At 37.7% G+C, this 20405-nt stretch overlaps 1 protein-coding gene across 8 annotated transcripts in view; it reads left to right on the forward strand.

The window, feature by feature from the left end:
- Nucleotides 1-16930, forward strand: part of RPS6KC1 (ribosomal protein S6 kinase C1) — a 191290-nt gene extending 174360 nt beyond the window's left edge. For all 8 annotated transcript variants that reach the window (XM_082702502.1, XM_082702504.1, XM_082702497.1 and 5 more), the window contains 3 exons: nt 5170-5252; nt 6326-6421; nt 15957-16930. In XM_082702502.1, the coding sequence (XP_082558628.1) occupies nt 5170-5252; nt 6326-6421; nt 15957-16067 (290 nt within the window). In that variant the 3' untranslated portion in view covers nt 16068-16930. The remainder of the gene's footprint in view (nt 1-5169; nt 5253-6325; nt 6422-15956) is intronic.
- Nucleotides 16931-20405: the final 3475 nt, after the last annotated feature.

The following is a 20405-nucleotide window of genomic DNA, read 5'->3' on the forward strand; positions in this document are numbered from 1 at the left end:
GGCAGTCATACAGCCTCACGCTTCTTGTTGGCAGTTCAGAGTCTATCTGTTTTTTAAGTAAGCTCCAACCCTAGTGCGGAGCCCAATGTGGGGCTTGGTTGTGATCAAGACCTGAGCCGAGACTGAGTCGGACGCATAATCAGTTGAGCCACTCAGGAGCCCTATATTATTACTTTTTAATATAAGAATGATTAGTCCTTAAACAGTTTAAAGAGACAGCCCAAATCCTTCATTCTGGTTATTAAAAGAAAAAGGAAATTCTGTTTGAAAATCCTAAAGAAGAAATTCCACAAGTACTTACTCCAGTTGTAACATTTTTTTTTTAAAGATTTTACTTATTTATTTGATAGAGAGAGATCACAAGTAGATGGAGAGGCAGGCAGAGAGAGAGAGAGAGAGATGGAAACAGGCTCCCTGTTTCCCCGATGCGGGACTCGATGCCTGGACCCTGAGATCATGACCTGAGCCGAAGGCAGCAACTTAACCCAGTGAGCCACCCAGGCGCCCTCCAGTTGTAACATTTAAAATTTTTTTTTAAAGGTTTTATTTATTTATTTGACAGAGAGAGAGAGAAACAGAGATCATAAGCAGGCAGAGAGGCAGGCAGAGGCAGAGAGAGAAGCAGGCTCCCCGCCGAGCGAGGAGCCCGATGCGGGGCTCGATCCCAGGACCCTGATCATGACCTGAGCCGAAGGCAGTGGCTCAACCCACTGAGCCACCCAGGCGCCCCCCGTTGTAACATTTAAATCTCCTAGCCATTAAGAAGTTCCTCTTTCTGTCTTACCTAAATACAAACTCTTTGTTGTATTTTTGAGTCATCTGTGAAAATCAAGTTGGTCAGTTGGTCATGATGTCAGTTTCACATTAATTAAGGAATCCCTGCTTAATACAAAGTCATTTTCAAAAGCTTTAAGCTGCATTCTAAGAGGATGGCTCCAAAACTTGTTTAGTGTCTTTTTCCCAGATTTTTGTAAAAAAAAAAAAAAAATAAAAATAAAAATTACCTTTTCAGAGGTGTTCTCCTCCTTTACCAGCCCAATCAGAATAAAGATGGCATTCAGCCTAGGCACCTTCGTACTTTCAGAAGCAGTTTTTCTTAGATTAGGATCAACAGTCCCTTTCGGCCTGAGTAACATCAGAAAGTGTAAGCAAGTGACATCTAAGAAGAGGGAAGAAAGAGAAAGTCAGGGGAGAGGAAAAGAAGCTGGCTGTCGCTGGAAAAAAAAGATGAGGGGAAGATCAAGGAAAGATGGAAAGAGAAATGAGGAGCACCAGAAGTAGACTGAAGTCAGAAGTGCTAGAGAAAAACCCACAGTGAAGTTGGATGCTGGTCGGTGCTTCCTGGAGCAGAGAGCAAGCCGCGGGCGGAGGGAGACACCATTGGCTATAGGGCCTCTTGGTCCTCTTGATACTGCCTGGGTTGCCTCCCTCACACTGGGGCCCAGCCACATTCGAAGCAGTATGTTGGTCATTATCTACCTGTTAAGGACTCTGGCAGAAGACTGTGAGGGCTTTTAGAACAGCATAGAACCAATGAACCTGTTCCTTGGACTCTTTTGTTGAGCCATTTCACAGAAACCAGTGACGGAGTACACGTTGTCTATCTCATGAAGTGCCTCAGACTTTTCTACCCAAGTAGAGGTGTAGGGGTGTCGAGGTGATACGAAATGGGTACCCTAGGGGACAAGTGAAATGTCATCCCGAAGTTTCTCAGAATTCTTTTTATCTTGTAAATCTAGGCAAATTGTGTATTCTGGCCCGTAATAGATCTGAGTTTCCTTTGCTAGCAAAACATTGTCCCACTCCCTCTCACAAGTATGAAAATCTTTGATGCCCAGGAAGATGGACTGTGCTTATCTGGTAGCTTTAAGGACCACCCAGCCATCACCCCCTTCCCCACCCCACCCCAGGGCCACAGTGATAAATGTCACCCCGTGCTGGTTCCCAGCAGTGAATACTGGAGAATGGGCATAACATGTAGCCTTGGATGGGCTGGGCTGCACCCGCAATGACACCTTGGATCTTTTGCTGAGTAAAACGATGCCTTTATAGATTATGTTGGCCACTGATTGTATTACATAGCCTTCTCTCAGCAGCCCTCTGCTCAAATCTAATAGGAAACTCTGAGTATGGCTCTAGTCTAGAGCTCCTCAGAGCATGTTTTTAGACCCTATAAAACCATCTAATAACTTTTCACAATTTTCTTTGGGTTGATGGGTCAAATGTTCCTCTTTCTTGGGCACAAACACGATATTCTTTCCCCTCCAAAGGCATCCTACCTAAGTAGGCTTTCCATAAGGTTGCTTGGAAATTTTAAAATATCATGTAAAATGTTAAATAGTTCTTGACATAGAGTAAGCTATCAATAAATGTTAGCTCTGACTTACTGTTGGAACTGTCATTGCAATGCATACCTTCTGTGAGCAGAGCAGCCGTCATATGTGGAGAGTGAGACTTCATGCTGGTCAGTCATTTTGGGTCTTGAGCTGTAAGCTGATACCTCCTTCATAAAACCAAGAAGTATATATGTATTACTATATGATTAAAGAAAATTGAATAGCAAATTCTTGAGCAAAAAGTTATTTAAAAAAAACAAACAAACCATTAACTATGCTAGCAGGAAAACTTGAACTTGGTTTCACATAATTTAGCGGTGTGGCCAGCTAATGGAGTTCCGTGGAGGAACAGGGACTAGCACTGTGCCCAGTTTGCACTGCTTATGTATGTTGGTTGAATGAATAAGATGGGTTGAGACCTGAATATACACATGCCCAAATAAGCGAGGCATTTAAACGTTATTTAATGCTCAGTGAGAAGCCATTTCAGAATTTTGAACAGGGAAATGATGTAATCCATTGCTTGCTTTAGATTGGACGGAAATGTTCAAGAAGTTATATTTGAGGACTGGACTATGGTCAGTTTTTTTTTACTTTTTTGAAGCTTCTAAGAACTTAGACTCTTCCTAAAGTTTTTAGAGCATATTTTTGAAGGTGACAGTGCCTCTCTATGGGGAGGTGGAGAAGGTGGTGGGGGCAGTGAATTTGAACCTGGGAAGGACAGCATAAGTACTTTGAATGAGAGCTCCCAAAGAGTTGTCCTTCAGGAGAATCACTATTTTAGGAAATCCTTGAGTATCAAAATCATAGAACTTAGAGCTAAAGTTAACCAACAGGCCCTCGGAGGTAACCCGCTTGCAGCCTTCCATTATACATGAGATCGAGTAGATTCCTCAGGGCCCTTCTTCACCCAGGCCTCTTGATTTCCAGTCTGTGTTGCGCTTTCTCATATGTAATACATTTACGCTGCGGAGAAAGGGTGGAGGCGGATTCTTAGGGAGGATTGGCCAGGATAGCTTCACCTTCCTGCTCCAGCACACCCGAATGTTTTCATGTTTTTTTGCTATCTGTTCAAAACGCACCGCTTAGCTATTCATGTAGGTTCCTAAGTATAGGGATGGAAATAAACATGTTATCCCCTCAGAGGCAAATCACTAAAATATTTTGTCATTTTTTTCCCACCAGTCTTTTTTAAAAATACATACTTCTAAAATTAGAATTCTCTTGTTTTATGCCTTGTTTTTTAATATCCATTTACTTACATACTTAAACTTTATATGAGTACATCATTTAAAATGCTTATGTAGTAATATTCCATCATACTGATGTGTGTGTGTATGCATACACACACACACCAATATATTTACAATGTGTATATAATTAAATCTCTGTTGTTCGATCTCAGTTTTTCAAACAAGGTGCTGCTTTATAAATGCAAATGACATCAACAGGCTTAGGAGACTTTTAGTCATTCACACAGTAGTTTGAGTGGTTAAGATCTATGTTTTCTTTTTACCACCTGGTTGAGAGCAGCTCATTAGGGAATGGAGGTTGTGATTTGACCCCGAGTGCATCCCGGGAAGAAAGACTGGGTAGGGGCTGGTGTGGAGAGAAGCACTTCTTCATAGGCCGCTTGAGTTCCAGAAGAGGGTAGGTACCAGGATCTGGAAGATAATACCGAATAGGAGGAATTTCAGTATTTCCATAGGAAGGGCTCTGTTTTCTTTTTCTGGTCCACCTGACCTTTGCTCCAAGGCTTAAACCTCAAGCTCTTTTCTGAGTTTTATGGTTCTTCTATGCAGTACTTGTACAAAGTATTGGTTAAAAGGCTGGGCACGTGAGCACCACTTCAGTTATTTCCAATTTCTGACCTAATTCCTTCAAAACTTTTGAGCTTTATTTGTATGAGTTGTGGGTTACCCTCCACCCAAATATTGAGTGTGTGGTGTCAGCCAAATGGAAGTGAAGGGTTAGACATTGACAGGCTTAGCGACTAATCGAATGCCGTTAGGGAAGAACAGGAAAGCATCACACAGACGTAGGGGCTAAAAGCCTCAGAAGTGGTAAAATGAGGAGTGTTGCTGATTTGCAGAGAAACCTGGAAAATGACACCTGAAAACTCATATTGCATTTCGGGAACTCAGGCTGGTGAAAGATAGGGCTAACGCAGATAAGACTGTAATTTGTAGATATTCTAAACACTCTTATCTTAGCCAGTAGTTTCAGTTAGGGCTTAAAACAACGTATCTGTACTTCTAAATATCAAAATGTGTAAATTTGCATTTCACATGCTCTTCCTTTAGTTGAAAATGATTATATAGGAGAGAGGTGGTATTATAAATCAGGTTTTAGTTCTGCTGCTGATTTACTGTATGACATTGGACAAGGCATTTCACTTCTGCCTCTAATCTGTAATTAAAAGGATAATTACTGGTTTAAATAATTTTTGAAGTTCCTTCTGAACCTAGAGTCTTTATTTCTAAAACAAAAAATGACCCAAGATAGCATTGGCTGTACTTTCTTGAATTTGAAAAATTAAGCAAAATGCTGATCTGGTAGATTCATAGAACTTTTAAGTGTAGCTTCTTGAAGGTGTCCCTCTATCAACTAAAGAACAAATGTCTCGGTTTAATATATGACTGCATAAAAAAAAAAAAATGCAACCACAGTAGGTGACCAAAGGGGATAAGTAACTTTCAGGAATTTTGAAAGCCCAGTAGTATTTAGTATATGCTCTCTCAGCATTAAAAAGGTCACCTTGCTAATACATGTTAATTTTGAAAGTTGGATTGACCTTTGGAATTTTAATATCAACCTTTTTTGGTGTGTTTAGAGGTTGGAGCAATCACAGAAGAAACAGAAGCCTGTGATTGGTGGAGTTTGGGTGCTGTCCTCTTTGAACTTCTCACTGGCAAGGTAAGCAGTGACCTGGACGTTTAATAAGTTTACCCAGATGCTACCTTGATTTCAAATTGAGAACATTTAGCCTTTGCCTTTAGTTTTTAGATCAGGGACTAAATAGGAAAACCTTTGATTTTTTTTTTTTTTAAGGCAGAAAAAGGCAAGTTTATTCCAGATGTTTAAAAAAAAAGTATTACATTGAATAATAAAATTCTGTTATGTCATAATGTTAGTACATAGACATATTACTAAACATTCTTTCTCTTCATTATCTGTGATTCAGTTTTAACAGTATTAAATCTGTAATGTTCATGTAAGGATGTATTAGAATTCTCTGGATGTTTTAAAAATCTTGCTGGGAAGCAGGAAGGAATTCTCATTTTAGAAAATTAATGTAGATATAAAAGGTAGCATTGCCTTTTTTCTCAATACTGTAAATTTTTCCTATTCTAGCTTAAGGACAGAATTTATACTCTTTCTGATCAATAACTTTTAAGTAGGATGGTTGTGTTCATAGACTCTAATAGTATTGTGCACATTGCTTCCTGGGATGATAACAGAGGAGATGAACAGTCCTACTTTTGTAAGTAGTCATCTACCTTGAATATGTAAGCACTACTGAACTCTTAAGATTGTTGTGGATTATTACAGATCACCTACATGTACAACTAAATCATGAAGTGCTATAAATATATAAAATTATTAACCAGTTCTAAACTTAGAAGGTTTTTAAGAACATTATAAAATTATAATGAATTATAAAATTCAGAGATACCAAGTCCTTTTTTAAATTTCTGTGTGCAATATAAGGTTTTTTATTATGAACCATTCCCTGTATAACTAAGGGGAAAGGGCCAGCAGCAGAAGCTTCTGATGTGATTTTGATGATTGCCTTCATTTCAGTTCGAACGAAGTCCTATACTCTCATGGCCCTTGGCCTAAACTGCTTAGGAGAGAGACACTGTATTGATTACTGCACCTCCAGTTAAGATGGTTTTGAGCTTTCTGTACTTGCTGTCCATAAATCTTGTGATAGAACAGCAAATGATGTTTTTGGGATAAGAAGTGTACCTGATTGATTATTTCAGAGTCTGGTTGAGTGCCATCCGGCAGGAATAAATACTCACACTACTTTGAACATGCCAGAATGTGTCTCTGAAGAGGCTCGCTCACTCATACAACAGGTAACTTAACTGACCCACTCGCCAAGTATATCAGCCATGCAAATTAGTGGAGTCCATAGTTATAAAACCTTAAAGAAATTAGTTTGGGGCAAGAAAGATTCATTACTAATTCAGAACTGATACTGTGTATGGTTAAGCTTCTGCTGTTATTTAAGTATTAGTGGGGTCAGAGAGAGCAGTTAAAGCTTATTGGTGTGTAAGTCTTCCCGCCCCCCCAAAAATGCAGGCTAATGTTTAGTCAATTTCATATATTTGTGTAGGTGTGAGATTTAAGTATCATTTTCAGTTTGTCTGGAGCTGCTTTGTTTCTGCTTTTACATTTTGTAACCATGTATGATGGCCTTTTTTTTTCCTTTTCTTTTTTTTTTTTTTTGACTAGATATTTTCAATCTTTAATTCCTATTCAAAAACTTGGGAATAGGTTACTCAGGTTGCTTTGGAGAAAAGTGGTCTTAGAAAACCTTGCCTAGTTAGATTACTCCTGGCTTCATCCATTGTTGGAACTTGGGCGCTGATATATTGATGTCAGTGCATTTTCTGTGGCTTTAAGAAAGAGACTATTGCTAATTAAAGTTCAGTATCCCAGAGGTAGGCTTGGAACTCCATTGAGCTTCTTAAATAGATTCCTCACATTTAAAATGCTCCTCTAGTTTTGAATAGTGAGTTTTGGTGAGTATACTGAGGGCTATCAGCATTGCGGTATGATAGGCTCACAGCAAATCAGCAGAATTGTCAGGCCGAAGATCCTTATAATTTTATGAGAAATATAAAGGGAAGGGTTATTTGAAAAAAGATCAAGAACTGACATTTTTGTTTCAAGAAACCTGATTTATTTTTTTTAATCAGAAAAAAACAAAATAAAAAAAATAGACAAAGGGGGAGAGGAGAACATATTATTAAGAAGAGAATTACCTAGTATTCCCTTGAAGAGTGATTTGGGTTTCATTCAACAAATACATGCACGAATATGTGTAAGACGTAGTGCTGTAAGCCATGCGCGTAACTGTATAATAGATGGATTGGATCAAAGACATCAGAGGCTAAAAAACTACTCTGGCAAGTCAAGGTAAGGAGGGGTTCTAGTTGGTGCAGTGATAGTATTAGGAAAGTTTTTGTGGAGCGGATGTTATTTTTGTGGAGCCCTAGAATTTTGGCACGACAAGGTGGGAGGTGGGGGGAATAACGAGGCGCAAGGAACAGCTTCAATGAGGGAAGGATCCCAAAGACTCCAATTGGGAAGTCAAGAGTTGGTTTATCTGGAGTGGAGGGATGAATATAGGAATGAGTAATAGTAGTGGCCGGGTGTGGAAAGGTAAGTTGGAGTTCTCTTACGGGGTTCTGTTATCAGTCACCAGGAAAGAGTGATCATGCTTAATTCAGTTAAAAAAAAAAAAAAAAAGGTGTTTGAAGTTTTTGTGCAGAAGAATGAAAGGATTAGAGTTGTGCTTTAGGAAGATTAAATTTTCCCAGAGAATGTAGAACATAAAGAAACATAACCAGGTTGGAAATAATGAGATGGGACTACCCTTGAGCACTTCGCAAAAGGATTAAGAGGTAATGCAAAGATATAGAACGTGTTTCATTCTAAGGGGAAAGAAGGACAGCTTCTCATTTGATTTCATCTTATTTGTTGTGGCACAACAAGGTAAATTCCAAGTATTTTTTTGGTAAATAATTTGAGGAAAGCTCGCAAATGCTTTTTGTTTGTTTGTTTCCCTCCTTAAAGTCCTTATTATGTAATACTGAGAATAGAATTCCCTGCATAATTTATAAAGGACTGCTGCTCTTGTCTTTATTAGAAATCATGTATAAAGGAATCTTGGCTGAAGGTATGTTAAATCCTCTGATACAGATATGTATATTATGTAGTAAATCAGCATTCTGTCATTGGCCTGCCTAAGGAAACTACCACTCATGTTGAGGAAACATCATCAGGAAAGGGAAAAGGGGTCTCTTGGCATGATTAGCAATTTGTCATTTTGACTTTCCTCTTCCACTACCTCACAGGCCATGGGGTCATTTAAAAAAAATCACAAAATGATTTATATGGAAATAATTATTCTGTTTTGGGGAGATTTCCCCCTCTTTGGTCTTTCATCTCCTTGCCTTCTTCCTAGATTTCATAATCCCTTGTACCCATGGTTCAGTCATCTCAGCCATATGTATGCTAAAGTAGACGTAGTTATATTTTAAATGCAATTCAAAGAAAGAGGCTTACATTTTACAACTCCTCAGAGCACGTATATCTGTACTTCACAGTGTACATTTAGTTAACTGTGACACAGTTGTTTTGTTAGTAGAAAAATACTATATGAGAAAAAAAACCTTTAAAACAAATTTTTTTGTCTTCATCGCTCAGCTTTATTACTTGAGTATTTTTCAGGAGAACGGAGGTTGGCAGTGACTGTTTTGGTTCTGTCACCGGCTGACACATTTGCTTAAGCCACAGAACCTTTGTGTGGTCTCTCTTGAGGCCTGGTATATTATTTAAAATGGCAGGATAAACAAGATCGTCATGGGTAAGGCAATTATACTTTTGCCTCTAGATAATATATTTACGGATTTGTAGCAAAGTCCATGAACTAATTAAGTTGACTTTAGTAAAAGTCCAAAATGGGAATCTTTATTGGAATTTCTTAATGAGGTCATGTTTTGGAAGGAATAGGGGTGGAGAAGCCAATTGTAACAAAGAAGAAAGAACTTTTCCACGTTCATTTGTTTGCTAAAATATTAAAAATATGCTATAGTTATATTTAATTTGCACCAATGTTTGATATTTTAAATTTATATTAAATTGTTTGATGCCTCCCCTATTTCAGTTGGTTAGATACGAGCTGTCAGATTTTGAAAATGGTTTTGATCCATTTGGGCTACTCTTAACAATGTTTTATAATAGCAGCTTTTCACTTAACACCTTTTAGCAATACCTAATATTAAAAATCTTTGAGCAGTTAGCTTTAGTAAACAGTAGTCATTTTGAATGCTAGATACAGTAATTTCAAGTGAGAAGATTGAGTACAGTCTTTTAAGTATGTGCTTCCCCCCTCTTATGTATTTGGTAATATGAAAGTGAAGTAGTAGATTCTTGGCATTTGGAAAAATTACATACTCACGAAGCAGTCTAATGTTATGTTGAAGAGCATGGATTCTGGAGCCATAGTGCTAAATTCACATCTTGTCTTTGCTACTTACTACTTGTATGATCTTAAATAAGTTACTTTATTTCTCTGAGTCTCTGTTTTCTCCTCTAGAGAGAGAATAGAATAGTAGCTATTAGTATAAAATTGTTGTGAATTACATCAATTAAACTATGCTAAGTACTTACAATAATGCCTGGCACACAGTGAGTATCACATAAATGTTTTATATTGTTATTGAAGGGCAGTGCTGAAGGTTCATAATATATAGTAATTTGATGAAGGATGTGTTGAATTGGGCTGCTGATGTAAGGGTGAGGCAACTGCTGATGATAGAGGTTGAAAAGGTCTAAAAAAGTAGTGGACTGGCACATAATAGGAAGTCAATTGATATTTTTCATATAAATAATTGAATTAATTATAAATGAACAAAAAAATAGAAATAAAGGTAAAAAGAGAAGAAACAGAAGTTTTGGTTGAATACATAGAAACATTAATATAAAGAAATCATTTAAATATTTCAGGTTACTATAGGAATATTCTCAAATTTGAATGGCTATAGCCATATGAGGAAGTTGGCACATTCTCTCTTGAGAAAGGAAGTTATAACATTGGACAGAATTGGCGAAAACAACCATCTCAGTGCTCTGGAAATTGATCAGAGGGATACAACAACCTGAAAAGTGTTTATACTTTAAAAACAGCCAAACCTAAGGAAAGAAGAGTTGGGACTCTGTGGCAGTATTGCCTGGACTGCTTCCATTCTCTTTTCTCCGCTTGGTCAGGTGTGAGGTTCCTTCCAGATTGAAGCAGGCCATGAGGACCAACTCTGAGGTTGCATGCCTGTGTATAGGAGCAGGGAAGGATCCCAACTGAAAGCAAGAAACCAGGGGAGATTTGTAAGTGGCCTAAAATTTTAATGTGTTCTCCTACGCATCGATAGAGGACAGAAGCTTTAGGGGCTGAGGTTTAATGTTCCCTCCTTTCAATCACAGATTGGCCACTAAGCTATGCACACACAGGGTGATCCTAGGAAGTGAAGCTCAAAAACAAAAACAAGGAAACAAGGATGAATAGAGATAGCAACAGCTGCTTGTCACAGAGATGGGAAGAGCAGATTTACAGATCTAGCTGAAATAAGTTACCAAACAACAAACGAACAACAGCAATGATAGTAGTCTTCTTGGGGAACAAAGTTGGGCTCTAGAGTTGCTAGAATATGTCATCCATATTCAGGTGTAAACCTGGTGATTCACAGACCTGTACCCCTGGACATAAAAATATATGTTTATAAAAAATAGAAAATTAAAAAGCTAAAAAAAAAAAAGAATATGTCATCCAAAATGTCCCATCTTCAGCAAATATATGGTATACACAGAAACAAAAAAATGTGACTCATATGCAGGGAAAAAAAGCAGTCAGTAGAAATTGACTCTGAATGTCCCCAGGTTGAATGAAATAGACTTCAAAGTGGTTATTGTAAATACGTTCAAAGAACTAAAGGAAACCATGTTTAAAGAATTAAAGGAAAGTACAACAATGAATCAGCAAATAGAAATTTTCAATAAGGAGATACAAATTATATTTTTTAAAAAGAACCAAATGGAATTCTCAAGTTGAAAAATACAATAATAACAATAATTATTGTTTTAATAATTGAAATTCAGTAGGGGGAAGAATTCATTAGAGCATCTCAATAGCAAATTTGAAATAAATTAGGGAAGAATCAATGAACTTGAAGATAGAATGATAGAAATGATCAAATCTGAGGGGAAAAAAAGACCAGAAAAAAGAAAAGTGAACAGGGCTACAGAAACCTGTATGATAATATCAGATGTACCAGAGAGTCCCAGAAGGAAAGAAAGAGAGGAAGGGGAAGCAAAAGTATTTGAAAAAGTAATGGCTGGAAACACCCTAAATGTGATGAAAAATGTTGATAGGCATCCAAGAAGCTCAATGGACTTTAATTAGGAAAATATACCTAGTTATATTGTTGCAAGACAAAAACAAAGAGGAAAATCTTGAAAGCAGCAAAAGAAAAACCACTCACTTTATACAGGGAAACCTTAGTGTCTGACTTCTCATCAAAAATGAAGGAAGACAGTGTACACTTCCAGCTATAAAATAAGTACACCGTGGAGATTAAAAGTACTAGGTAGGGAATGTAGTCAATAATATTGTAATAACACTGTATGGTGACAAACGTGATTACACCTACTGTGGTAAGCACTGAGTGAAGTACAGATTGTTGCATCAATATGTTGTACACCTGAAACTAATATAACATTGTATGTCAATTATATACTTTAATAATAATGATAAATGATAATAATAATACCAGTGGAAGACAGAAGACAGTGAAATGACCTATTCAGAGAGCCAAAAGGAAGTTAATCAACTAAGAATTCTATATCCAGCAAAATCATCCTTCAAAAATGAAGATAAAGGGGCACCTGGGTGGCTCAGCGGGTTAAAGCCTCTGCCTTAGGCTCAGGTCATGATCCCAGGGTCCTGGGATCGAGCCCCGTGTTGGGCTCTCTGCTCAGCAGGGAGCCTGCTTCCTCCTCTCTCTCTGTGCCTGCCTCTCTGCCTACTTGTGATCTCTGTCTGTCAAATAAATAAATAAAATCTTTTTAAAAAAATGAAGATAAAATAAAGAAATACCTGAATAAAGACAGAATTCTTTGCTAGACTTGCCTTGCAAGAAACAATGCAGGAAGTCCTTCAGGCTGAAAGGAAGTAATGACACCACATAGTAAATTGAATCTGTAGGAGGAAGTGAAGAAGACTGGAACGGTAAAATAGGAGTCGGTGAGAAAGACAATGAAAAAGACTATTTTTTTTCTCATTTTTCTTCTCAACTTCTTCTAAAAGACCTATGATTATATGAAACTAATTATAACATGCTGTTGAGTTTATAATATACAAATGTAATATCTTACATATATGACAATAATAGACAAAAGTAGAAGGAATGGAACTATAGTAGAGCAGAATTTCTGCATTTCACTGGAATTAACTTAGTCTTAATCTGAAGTAGATTGTGATAGGTTTTAATTTTTTTTAGAGAAAGGGGGGAGGGGCAAAAGAAGAGTGGGAGAGAAAGAATCCCAAATAGGCTTCATGCCCAGTGTAGAGCCCATCGTGGGGCTTGATCCTATAACCCCGAGATCATGACCTGAGTCGAAATCAAGAGTCAGATGCTCAACTGACTGAGCTACCCAGGTGCCCCATAGATTATGATAAAGTAAGATGCATATTGTAATCCTTACAGCAACCACTTAAAAAAAAATAGTGAAAGAGAATTAATAGAGGAACTGAAATAGTATAGTAAAAAGTATTGATACAAAAGAAAGCCATAAAAGAGGAACAAAAAAGATAGTAGATGTAGAAAACAAATAGCAAAATGGCAAATTTAAACCCACCACAACAATAATTAAAATTCAATATGGATGTCTAAATATGCAAAAACAAAAGGAATTTTGTTAAATATTATTATTAAACTGGATAAAAAGTAAGGTTCAGTTATCTTATATATAAGAGATACACCTGCAATTCAAAGACACAAATAGGTTGAAAGGAAAAAATGGGAAAAGGTAAATCATGCAGACAGTAACCCTAAGAGAGCTGAAGTGGCTGCATTAAATTCCTGACAAAACAGATGTGAAGACAAAAGACTTACTAGAAACTAAGATACTTCATTGTGACAAATGATCAGTACATAGAAAGATAGAACAATGAATGTATATGCTCTAATAACAGCCTCTATACATATGAAGCAAAATATGACTGAATTGAAGGGAAAATAGGCAATCCAATAATAATAAATGGAAGCTTCAATACCCTGTTCCCGATAAATGATAGAAAATCAGCAAGGATACTGAGAAGACTTCAACATTATCTAACATCTATGACATATATGGAACAATGATGGCAGAATACATTCTCATCACATGTATGTAGAACATTCTCCAAGATAGAACACCACACAAGCTCCAGTATTAAAGGTGGATTAAGATCATACAACATACTCTTATCATAACAGTTTAATTAGAAATCAGAAAGAGATCTGGTGAGTCCACAAATATTTGGAAATTAAACAACACATTTCTACATAACCTATGAGTCAAAGAAGAAGTATCAGGAGAAGCTAGAAAGTATTTTTAGTGGAATGAAAACACAGAATATATAAAAATTTTTCAGATGCAGCTGTCAGTTATGAGGGAAATTTATGGCTTATAAACACCTATACCATATCAGAAAAGAAGGAAGGTCTCAAATGAAAGTCTCACCAGCACCTTAGGAAACTAGAAAATTCTTGTGTTATTAGAGCAAAGATAGGCATATAGATCTTTGGGACGGAATTGAGTATCCAGAAATAAACCCTTATATTTATGGTCAGTTGATTTTCAGTAAAGGTGCTGGGAGAATTTGATGGTGAAAAAATAGTCTTTTCAACAAATGGTGCTGGGAAAATCAAATAAGTGCTGAAACCAAAATGAACTAAGACCCTTAACTTCGTACCATATCCAAAAATTAACTCAAAATAGCTCTTAGGCTTGTTTAGCTGGGAGCTAAAACTAAAAATTGTAGAAGAAACCATAGGAGAAAATCTTCTTGAGGGGTTAGGCAAAGAGTTATTAGATACGACACCAAAAATATCCATAAAAGAAAACAATTGATAATGTGGCCTTCATTAAAATTAAAAACTTTTATACTTCAAAAGATATCAGGAAATGAAAAGACAAGCCACAGTGTGGGAGAAAATATTTCAAATCATGTAACTAATAGGGACTTGATTTCAGAATGTGTAGAGAACTATTACAGGGCTAAGTTGGTAGAGCGTACAATTGTTGATCTTGGGGTTGTAATTTTGAGCCCCACATTGGGTGTAGGGATTACCTAAAATCAAGACTTTACCAAAAAAAAAAAAAAAAAAAAAAAGGAATTGTATAACTCAATAAGAAGACAATTCAGTATAAAATGGGCAAAGAGGGTGCCTGGGTGGCTCGGTGGGTTAAGCTTCTGCCTTCGGCTCAGGTCATGATCTCAGGGTCCTGGTATAGAGTCCTGCATGGGGCTCTCTGCTCATCAGGGAGCCTCTCCCTCTGTGCCTACTTGTGATCTCTCTCTCTGTCAAATAAATAAATAAAATATTAAAAAAGAGGGAGCCAAGATCCACCAAGGAAGCCCTATGAATGGCTTGGCCATGGAAGGATGCTCACCATCATTACTCCCTAGGGAATACAGATTCAAATCATAATAAGATGCCAGTAATACCCACCAAAAGGGCTTTCATCAAGATAGACAGTATCAGGTATTTGTGAGTTTTTCCTAAACTGGAACTCGCATACATTGCTGGTGGGAATGTATAATGGTGCAGCTGCTTTAGAAAGGTTTGGCAGTTTCTTAAAAAGCTAAACATAAATTTGCCACATGACCCAGCAGTTTGCTCTTAGGAATATCCTTAAGAGAAATGAAGACATATGTTTACACAAAGACATATATGTGAATGTTAATAGTATTCTCATTATGGCCTCAGTCTGGAAAGACTACATTCCTATTGACTGGTGCAGATTAACAAATATGTTCTCTCCGAAAAATGGAATACTATTTATTCAGAAGTAAAAGGTAACAAGCTGTTGGTACCTGCTACAACATGGGTGAATCTGAAGAACATTATGCTAAGCGAAAGAAGGCAGATACAAAAGGCAAACATCTTTTATGAGTCCATTTACATGAAATACCCAGGAAGGTCACATTTATAGAGACTAAAAGCAGATCAGTGTTTGCCTAGGGCTGGCGATAGAAGTCAGAATTAACGCAGACAGCATGAGGAGACTTTTTAGGGTGATTAAAGTATTCTGAAACTGGATTATGTGATGGTTCCACAACTTTTTACACTTACTGAGAATCACTGAATCATGTATTTACAGCAGATGAATTTTATGCTGTAGAAATCATCCCTCAGTAAAGCTGTTAAAACAAAATTTGAGGGTGCACGAACATCTCAAGACACATTATTTCAGCATGCCCGTGAAAGGAGTAACTGGACGTCCCAGATTTGGGCGCAATATCTAATTAATGTCATGATGTGCTTTGGAATAGGACTCTGATAGGTGTAACTGTCCTGTTATACTATGAGTTGGAGAGAACCGAAGTGAGTTACTCGAGGTTGTGTTTCAAATCAGTTGAAAAGCCATCTCAGATATCCCCCACCATCCCACAGCTACAGTGGTGTTAGCCATAGCTCCTTTCCTAGGCAGTCTCATGAGTTGGCAGTTTATCAAGTCCATTGTCAACTGGGGTTGAATCGAGCAGTTCTTTCCTTTCATCTATTTTTGTTTTCCTTTGATTCACCTTTGATTCCGATCACTCACTACATCCTTCCTTCGCAGCTCTTGCAGTTCAACCCTGTGGAGCGTCTTGGTGCTGGAGTTGCTGGTGTTGAAGATATCAAATCTCATCCATTTTTTACCCCTGTGGATTGGGCAGAACTGATGAGATGAGCATAAGACAGGGTTCTCGGCGCACATTCCGACCTTGTCTGTGACAGGCATCCCCATCACAGAGGCAGCCCTGCCTCGCACTCGCCGAGGGAGCACCGAGACCTTGGGATAAAGACCTTTAGAGGAAATGGAAGAAAAAAGGCTGAACGAGAACACTTTCTTTACTGTTATTTTCAGGACAGGATATTGGCTACATTTGCAAGGGGGAATTGATATACAAGCCTTTAAACAAGGTGTGATCTTTATTTTATCTGCATTTAGTGTTGCAGATGAGTTGTAAACCCAATGGAAGAAGGAATGCCCTTCAAGAACTTCCTCTGAAAGCTCCAAGTGTACATGTAGGTGTTACTTGAAAGGAGGACCTTTACATGGCAGCTAATAGTAGCTTTCTGCTAAGCAAGATTGGCTTATACGATCATAATTAATATTTGCTGAATAATACACTAAAAGTGCTTCATGAATAGTGTCATCTGTGGAGCTTAAAAAGTGAGAAAAAAAGAATATATACATCATGCCTGATAGAAAACATGTACCATGATACTTTATAATTAGGGTATGCTGAATGTGGTTCCATATTGTTTCATACTTTCAGAAGCCCACCGAGAAGAAAACACTCCCATTGCCAACTTCATATGCTTTGTTGGTTGATACTATGGAAGGGTTCATATAAACACTCACCGTCTCTCTTCAACTTCATCTTTCTGCTCCGTACACCTGTTGCCTTTTCTCTCCTATCTGTTGCCCCTTCCTCTACTAGTACATTTGCAACAAAAAGGGAAGGGAGTATTTATTTCCCCAAATTGTATCAACTTAATAAGAACTAAGAAATCATGATTATAAAATAAACGTGATAAAAATTGAAATCTCTCCTTCATTTAATGGCTTAAGTTTTTTGTTTTGCTTTGTTTTAGAAAGGCCTCTCCTTCTTTCCTCTTGGAATTTTAGCAATTTCTGCTGCTTCTTATGCTTAACTTCATTTTAAGTTTTTGGTTTGGTATAGTAAGAACCAAAGGATCTCATCTAAATAGAAGTGAATGGCAATCCTATTTTATTACTTAGTGATGGGATTTCCAGATCTGACCTCCTAATCTACGTGACATGATGTAGAAAGAATACGAGTACTTACAACTCTCCAAACATTTGTATTTGTTATTTCTGTATGTTGCTACGATAGCTCCTGCCTTTGTGCCTTGTTTATAACAACTTAAAAATGTTTTTGAAGCATTACTGTCTTTTTAAAACTTTACCCAAAGAAGAAAGAATAAGTCAGTTTTTCGGAGTTAGGAGCCATCAGAAATAATGAAGGTCTTCCATATATCTCAATCCTTTGGGCTTTTGAGTTCTGTGTGGGATCCCATTTCTTCTCCAAGAGCATCTCTCCAGCTTCCATCTGCCGTCAGCCGGGTCCTCCCACCAAAGTAAATGGAAGCAGAAAATGCTTTAGTGAAACAAAGGAAATGTGCAAGCATTTTTTTCTTTTTCTGTTTTCCTACCTCCCCCTTTTCCTTCTGGTTCCCTTATAACCTGAACGTCAGATGAAGGACTGCAACAACACCAGGATGGCGAGCAGGTCACCAGGATCAAAGCGCGATCACGATGACATCACTGCCTGGAACTGGGTTTCAGCTCACCAGCCCCCCGGCCTCATAACAGGAACTTGTGCAGGTGAGACCAAAGAATGACTTCCTGTGTGGGACCAGTAGGAAATCTGCAAGTACTTAGAGCTAGCCATGGCAGAGCTTCCTTCCAGAAGTGCCCTCTGACATGAAAGCAGGACTTCCCAGCTAAGGTGAAGCTCCCAGCCCCGCCACATGATTTTGGTTCCTTGGATTCAGGACAGTAATGTCGACAGATGGCTGCTGTGACTATGTGATGACAGTTCCATTGCTTCAGCTCCCTCTCTCTCTCTCTCTCTTTGGTTGGAACTTAATGTAAATACATCATCCATAATCATGATGGACACGAATTATTATCGTAAGAAACACATAAGCTATGGCTTTGGGGGTGGTGAACCCAAGTCTGTTTTTATTTGATGATGTTTATTAAAATATTAGTATTTCTAATGCTTTGGGTGATCCTGCTTTTTTGTTGTTGTTTTTAATTTTTATTTTTTTGAGCATATGGCCTGTGGGCCCAAACATAGCTTGCCACTTTGTATTTTTCATTTGATTTTTTTAGTGAAATAAAACACACGTAACATAAAACTGACCCTTTTAACCACTTTTAAGTTTACAGTTTAGTGGCATTAAGTACATTCCCATTTTGATCCAGCTATCACCTTTTCGTTATCCCAAACAGATCTGCACCCATTCAACAGTAACTTCCATTCCTCTTCCTCCCAGCCCTTAGTAACTACTCTTCTACTTTCTGTCTCTCTGAATTTCACTCTTCTAGGTCTCTCATGTAAGTGGAACCCTGTAATGTTTGTCTTTTTGTATCTGGCTTGTTTCACTTGGCATAATGTTTTCAAGGTTCATCCATATTAGAGCATATATCAGAATTTCATTCCTTTTTAAAAGCTGAATAATATTGCCCTGTATGTAGAGATCACATTTTGTTTAGCCATTCATCTGTCATAGGACATTTGAGTGTTTCCTACCTTTTGGCTGTTATGAACATGGATATATAAACATCTGTTCAAGTCCCTACTCTCATTTGATTTTTATATTTTTATATGAAATCGCCAATGTCATTGACTGTTATTTTACGGTGCTCTTTGTAAGACAGCTTTTCCACCAGGTGGTCAGTAACATGGTATAATGTCACCTATCGTAAGAAAGGATATGAAAGTCAATCATTTCTGTTTCACAGAAACAGACTTAAGCTCCCTAAGAGTTTAAAAAAAAAAAAAAAGTCATTTTATTTTAATTTTTTTTATTTTAAAGATTTTATTTACTTACCTGACAGAGAGAGCACAAGCAGGGGGAGAGGCAGGCAGAGGGAGAGGGAGAAGCAGGCTCCCCAAAGAGCAGGTGGAGCCCAATGTGGGACTCGATCGTGACCGGAGCTGAAGGCAGTCTCTTAACCAACTAGGTCCCCCCCCGGGCACCGAAGGATGCCATTATTTTAACAATTTAACTATTAGGTGAGTTAAGACTTTCTGAGACATAGAACTTTTCAACTTACTTGTTACAATAACTGAACTCTTGATAACATAAACTTGCCTTTTAAACATTTTAGAACAGCTACAAATTCTGCTGTATTTTGACCCTCAAGTTTTTTCTATCCTGTCTTATTTCAGTCATTGTGAACCATGATCGGGTTTTGCTTTCCTATGATGCATATATTGAAGAGCATAAAATTTATAAACAATACTTATGCTATAAACAATACTTATGCTATAAACAACACTTATGTGACCATCTACATGATTTTTGTTTAATTCGGTTGCCCATATTTATGAGTCCAAGCAGAGAAAAATCTGACTGTACTGGCTCTTGGCTTGTGCAAGGGACTCCTTACAGCATCTTCTTTGGACTCACTTAGGGAATGCTCTGTTGCAAAGGCCAAGGCATAAGCTGGATCATTCTTCTTCTGGAGAGTAGTTGGTTTAACCTCTGGTATAACTAAATAAACTATAATACCTCTGGTATTCTGCATGGTGAAGCGGGTATTTCAAGCTCTTTTTCTGAGGATGGTGGAAAATGAAAGCCGTAGAGTGGTGTCCTGGTCCTGGCTCTGTGATTAACCAGCACTTTACCTTAATCAAATAACAATATTCTAGACTCACTCCCTCCCCTACAGAATGAAGTAGTGGGTTAGTTCTAAGCTCCACAGCATATGATGGACTTTCTGTTTTTCAGAGTGAACTGAAATGTGATAAACTAGCATCATAGGAAGCCAAGGTTAGTGAAAATCTTAAATTGGTACTTAACTGTTTTCTTAAAATTTGTTTTCTAGTAATACCAGATACTTGGGTTGCTACCATGTACCCGTTCAGCAGCATAGCCCTTAGTGGTTTTGTGGCTATAAAAATTATAAATAGAACGAAATATTAAAAGGTTATTTCTCAGGCAGCTCTACACTGGAAAAGGAGAGTTGAAGGTCCAGAGAGAAGCACAGAGAGGTGAAAGGAGGTTAGGACACACCTACATTTGCTCACTTCTAGACCTTTCTCAACAACTATGGTGGTGTTTCTACCCTCTTGCCCTCATCTATCATATGTTATGTGGGGTTTGTGTTTTTTGTTGTTGTTTTTGGTTTTTTTGGACTCAGTTCTTTGGCAGGCATAATCAGAGTACAAAATTGATACTTTCTGTTCCTATTTAATGCAGAACATTAGCCTCTACCAGTCTAGGTAATTTGGACTTTGGAGTATTTGATGTCTTCTCCCTTCAG

This window comes from Mustela nivalis (assembly GCF_964662115.1).
Source record: "Mustela nivalis genome assembly, chromosome: 16".
Classification (NCBI taxonomy): Eukaryota; Metazoa; Chordata; class Mammalia; order Carnivora; family Mustelidae; genus Mustela; species Mustela nivalis.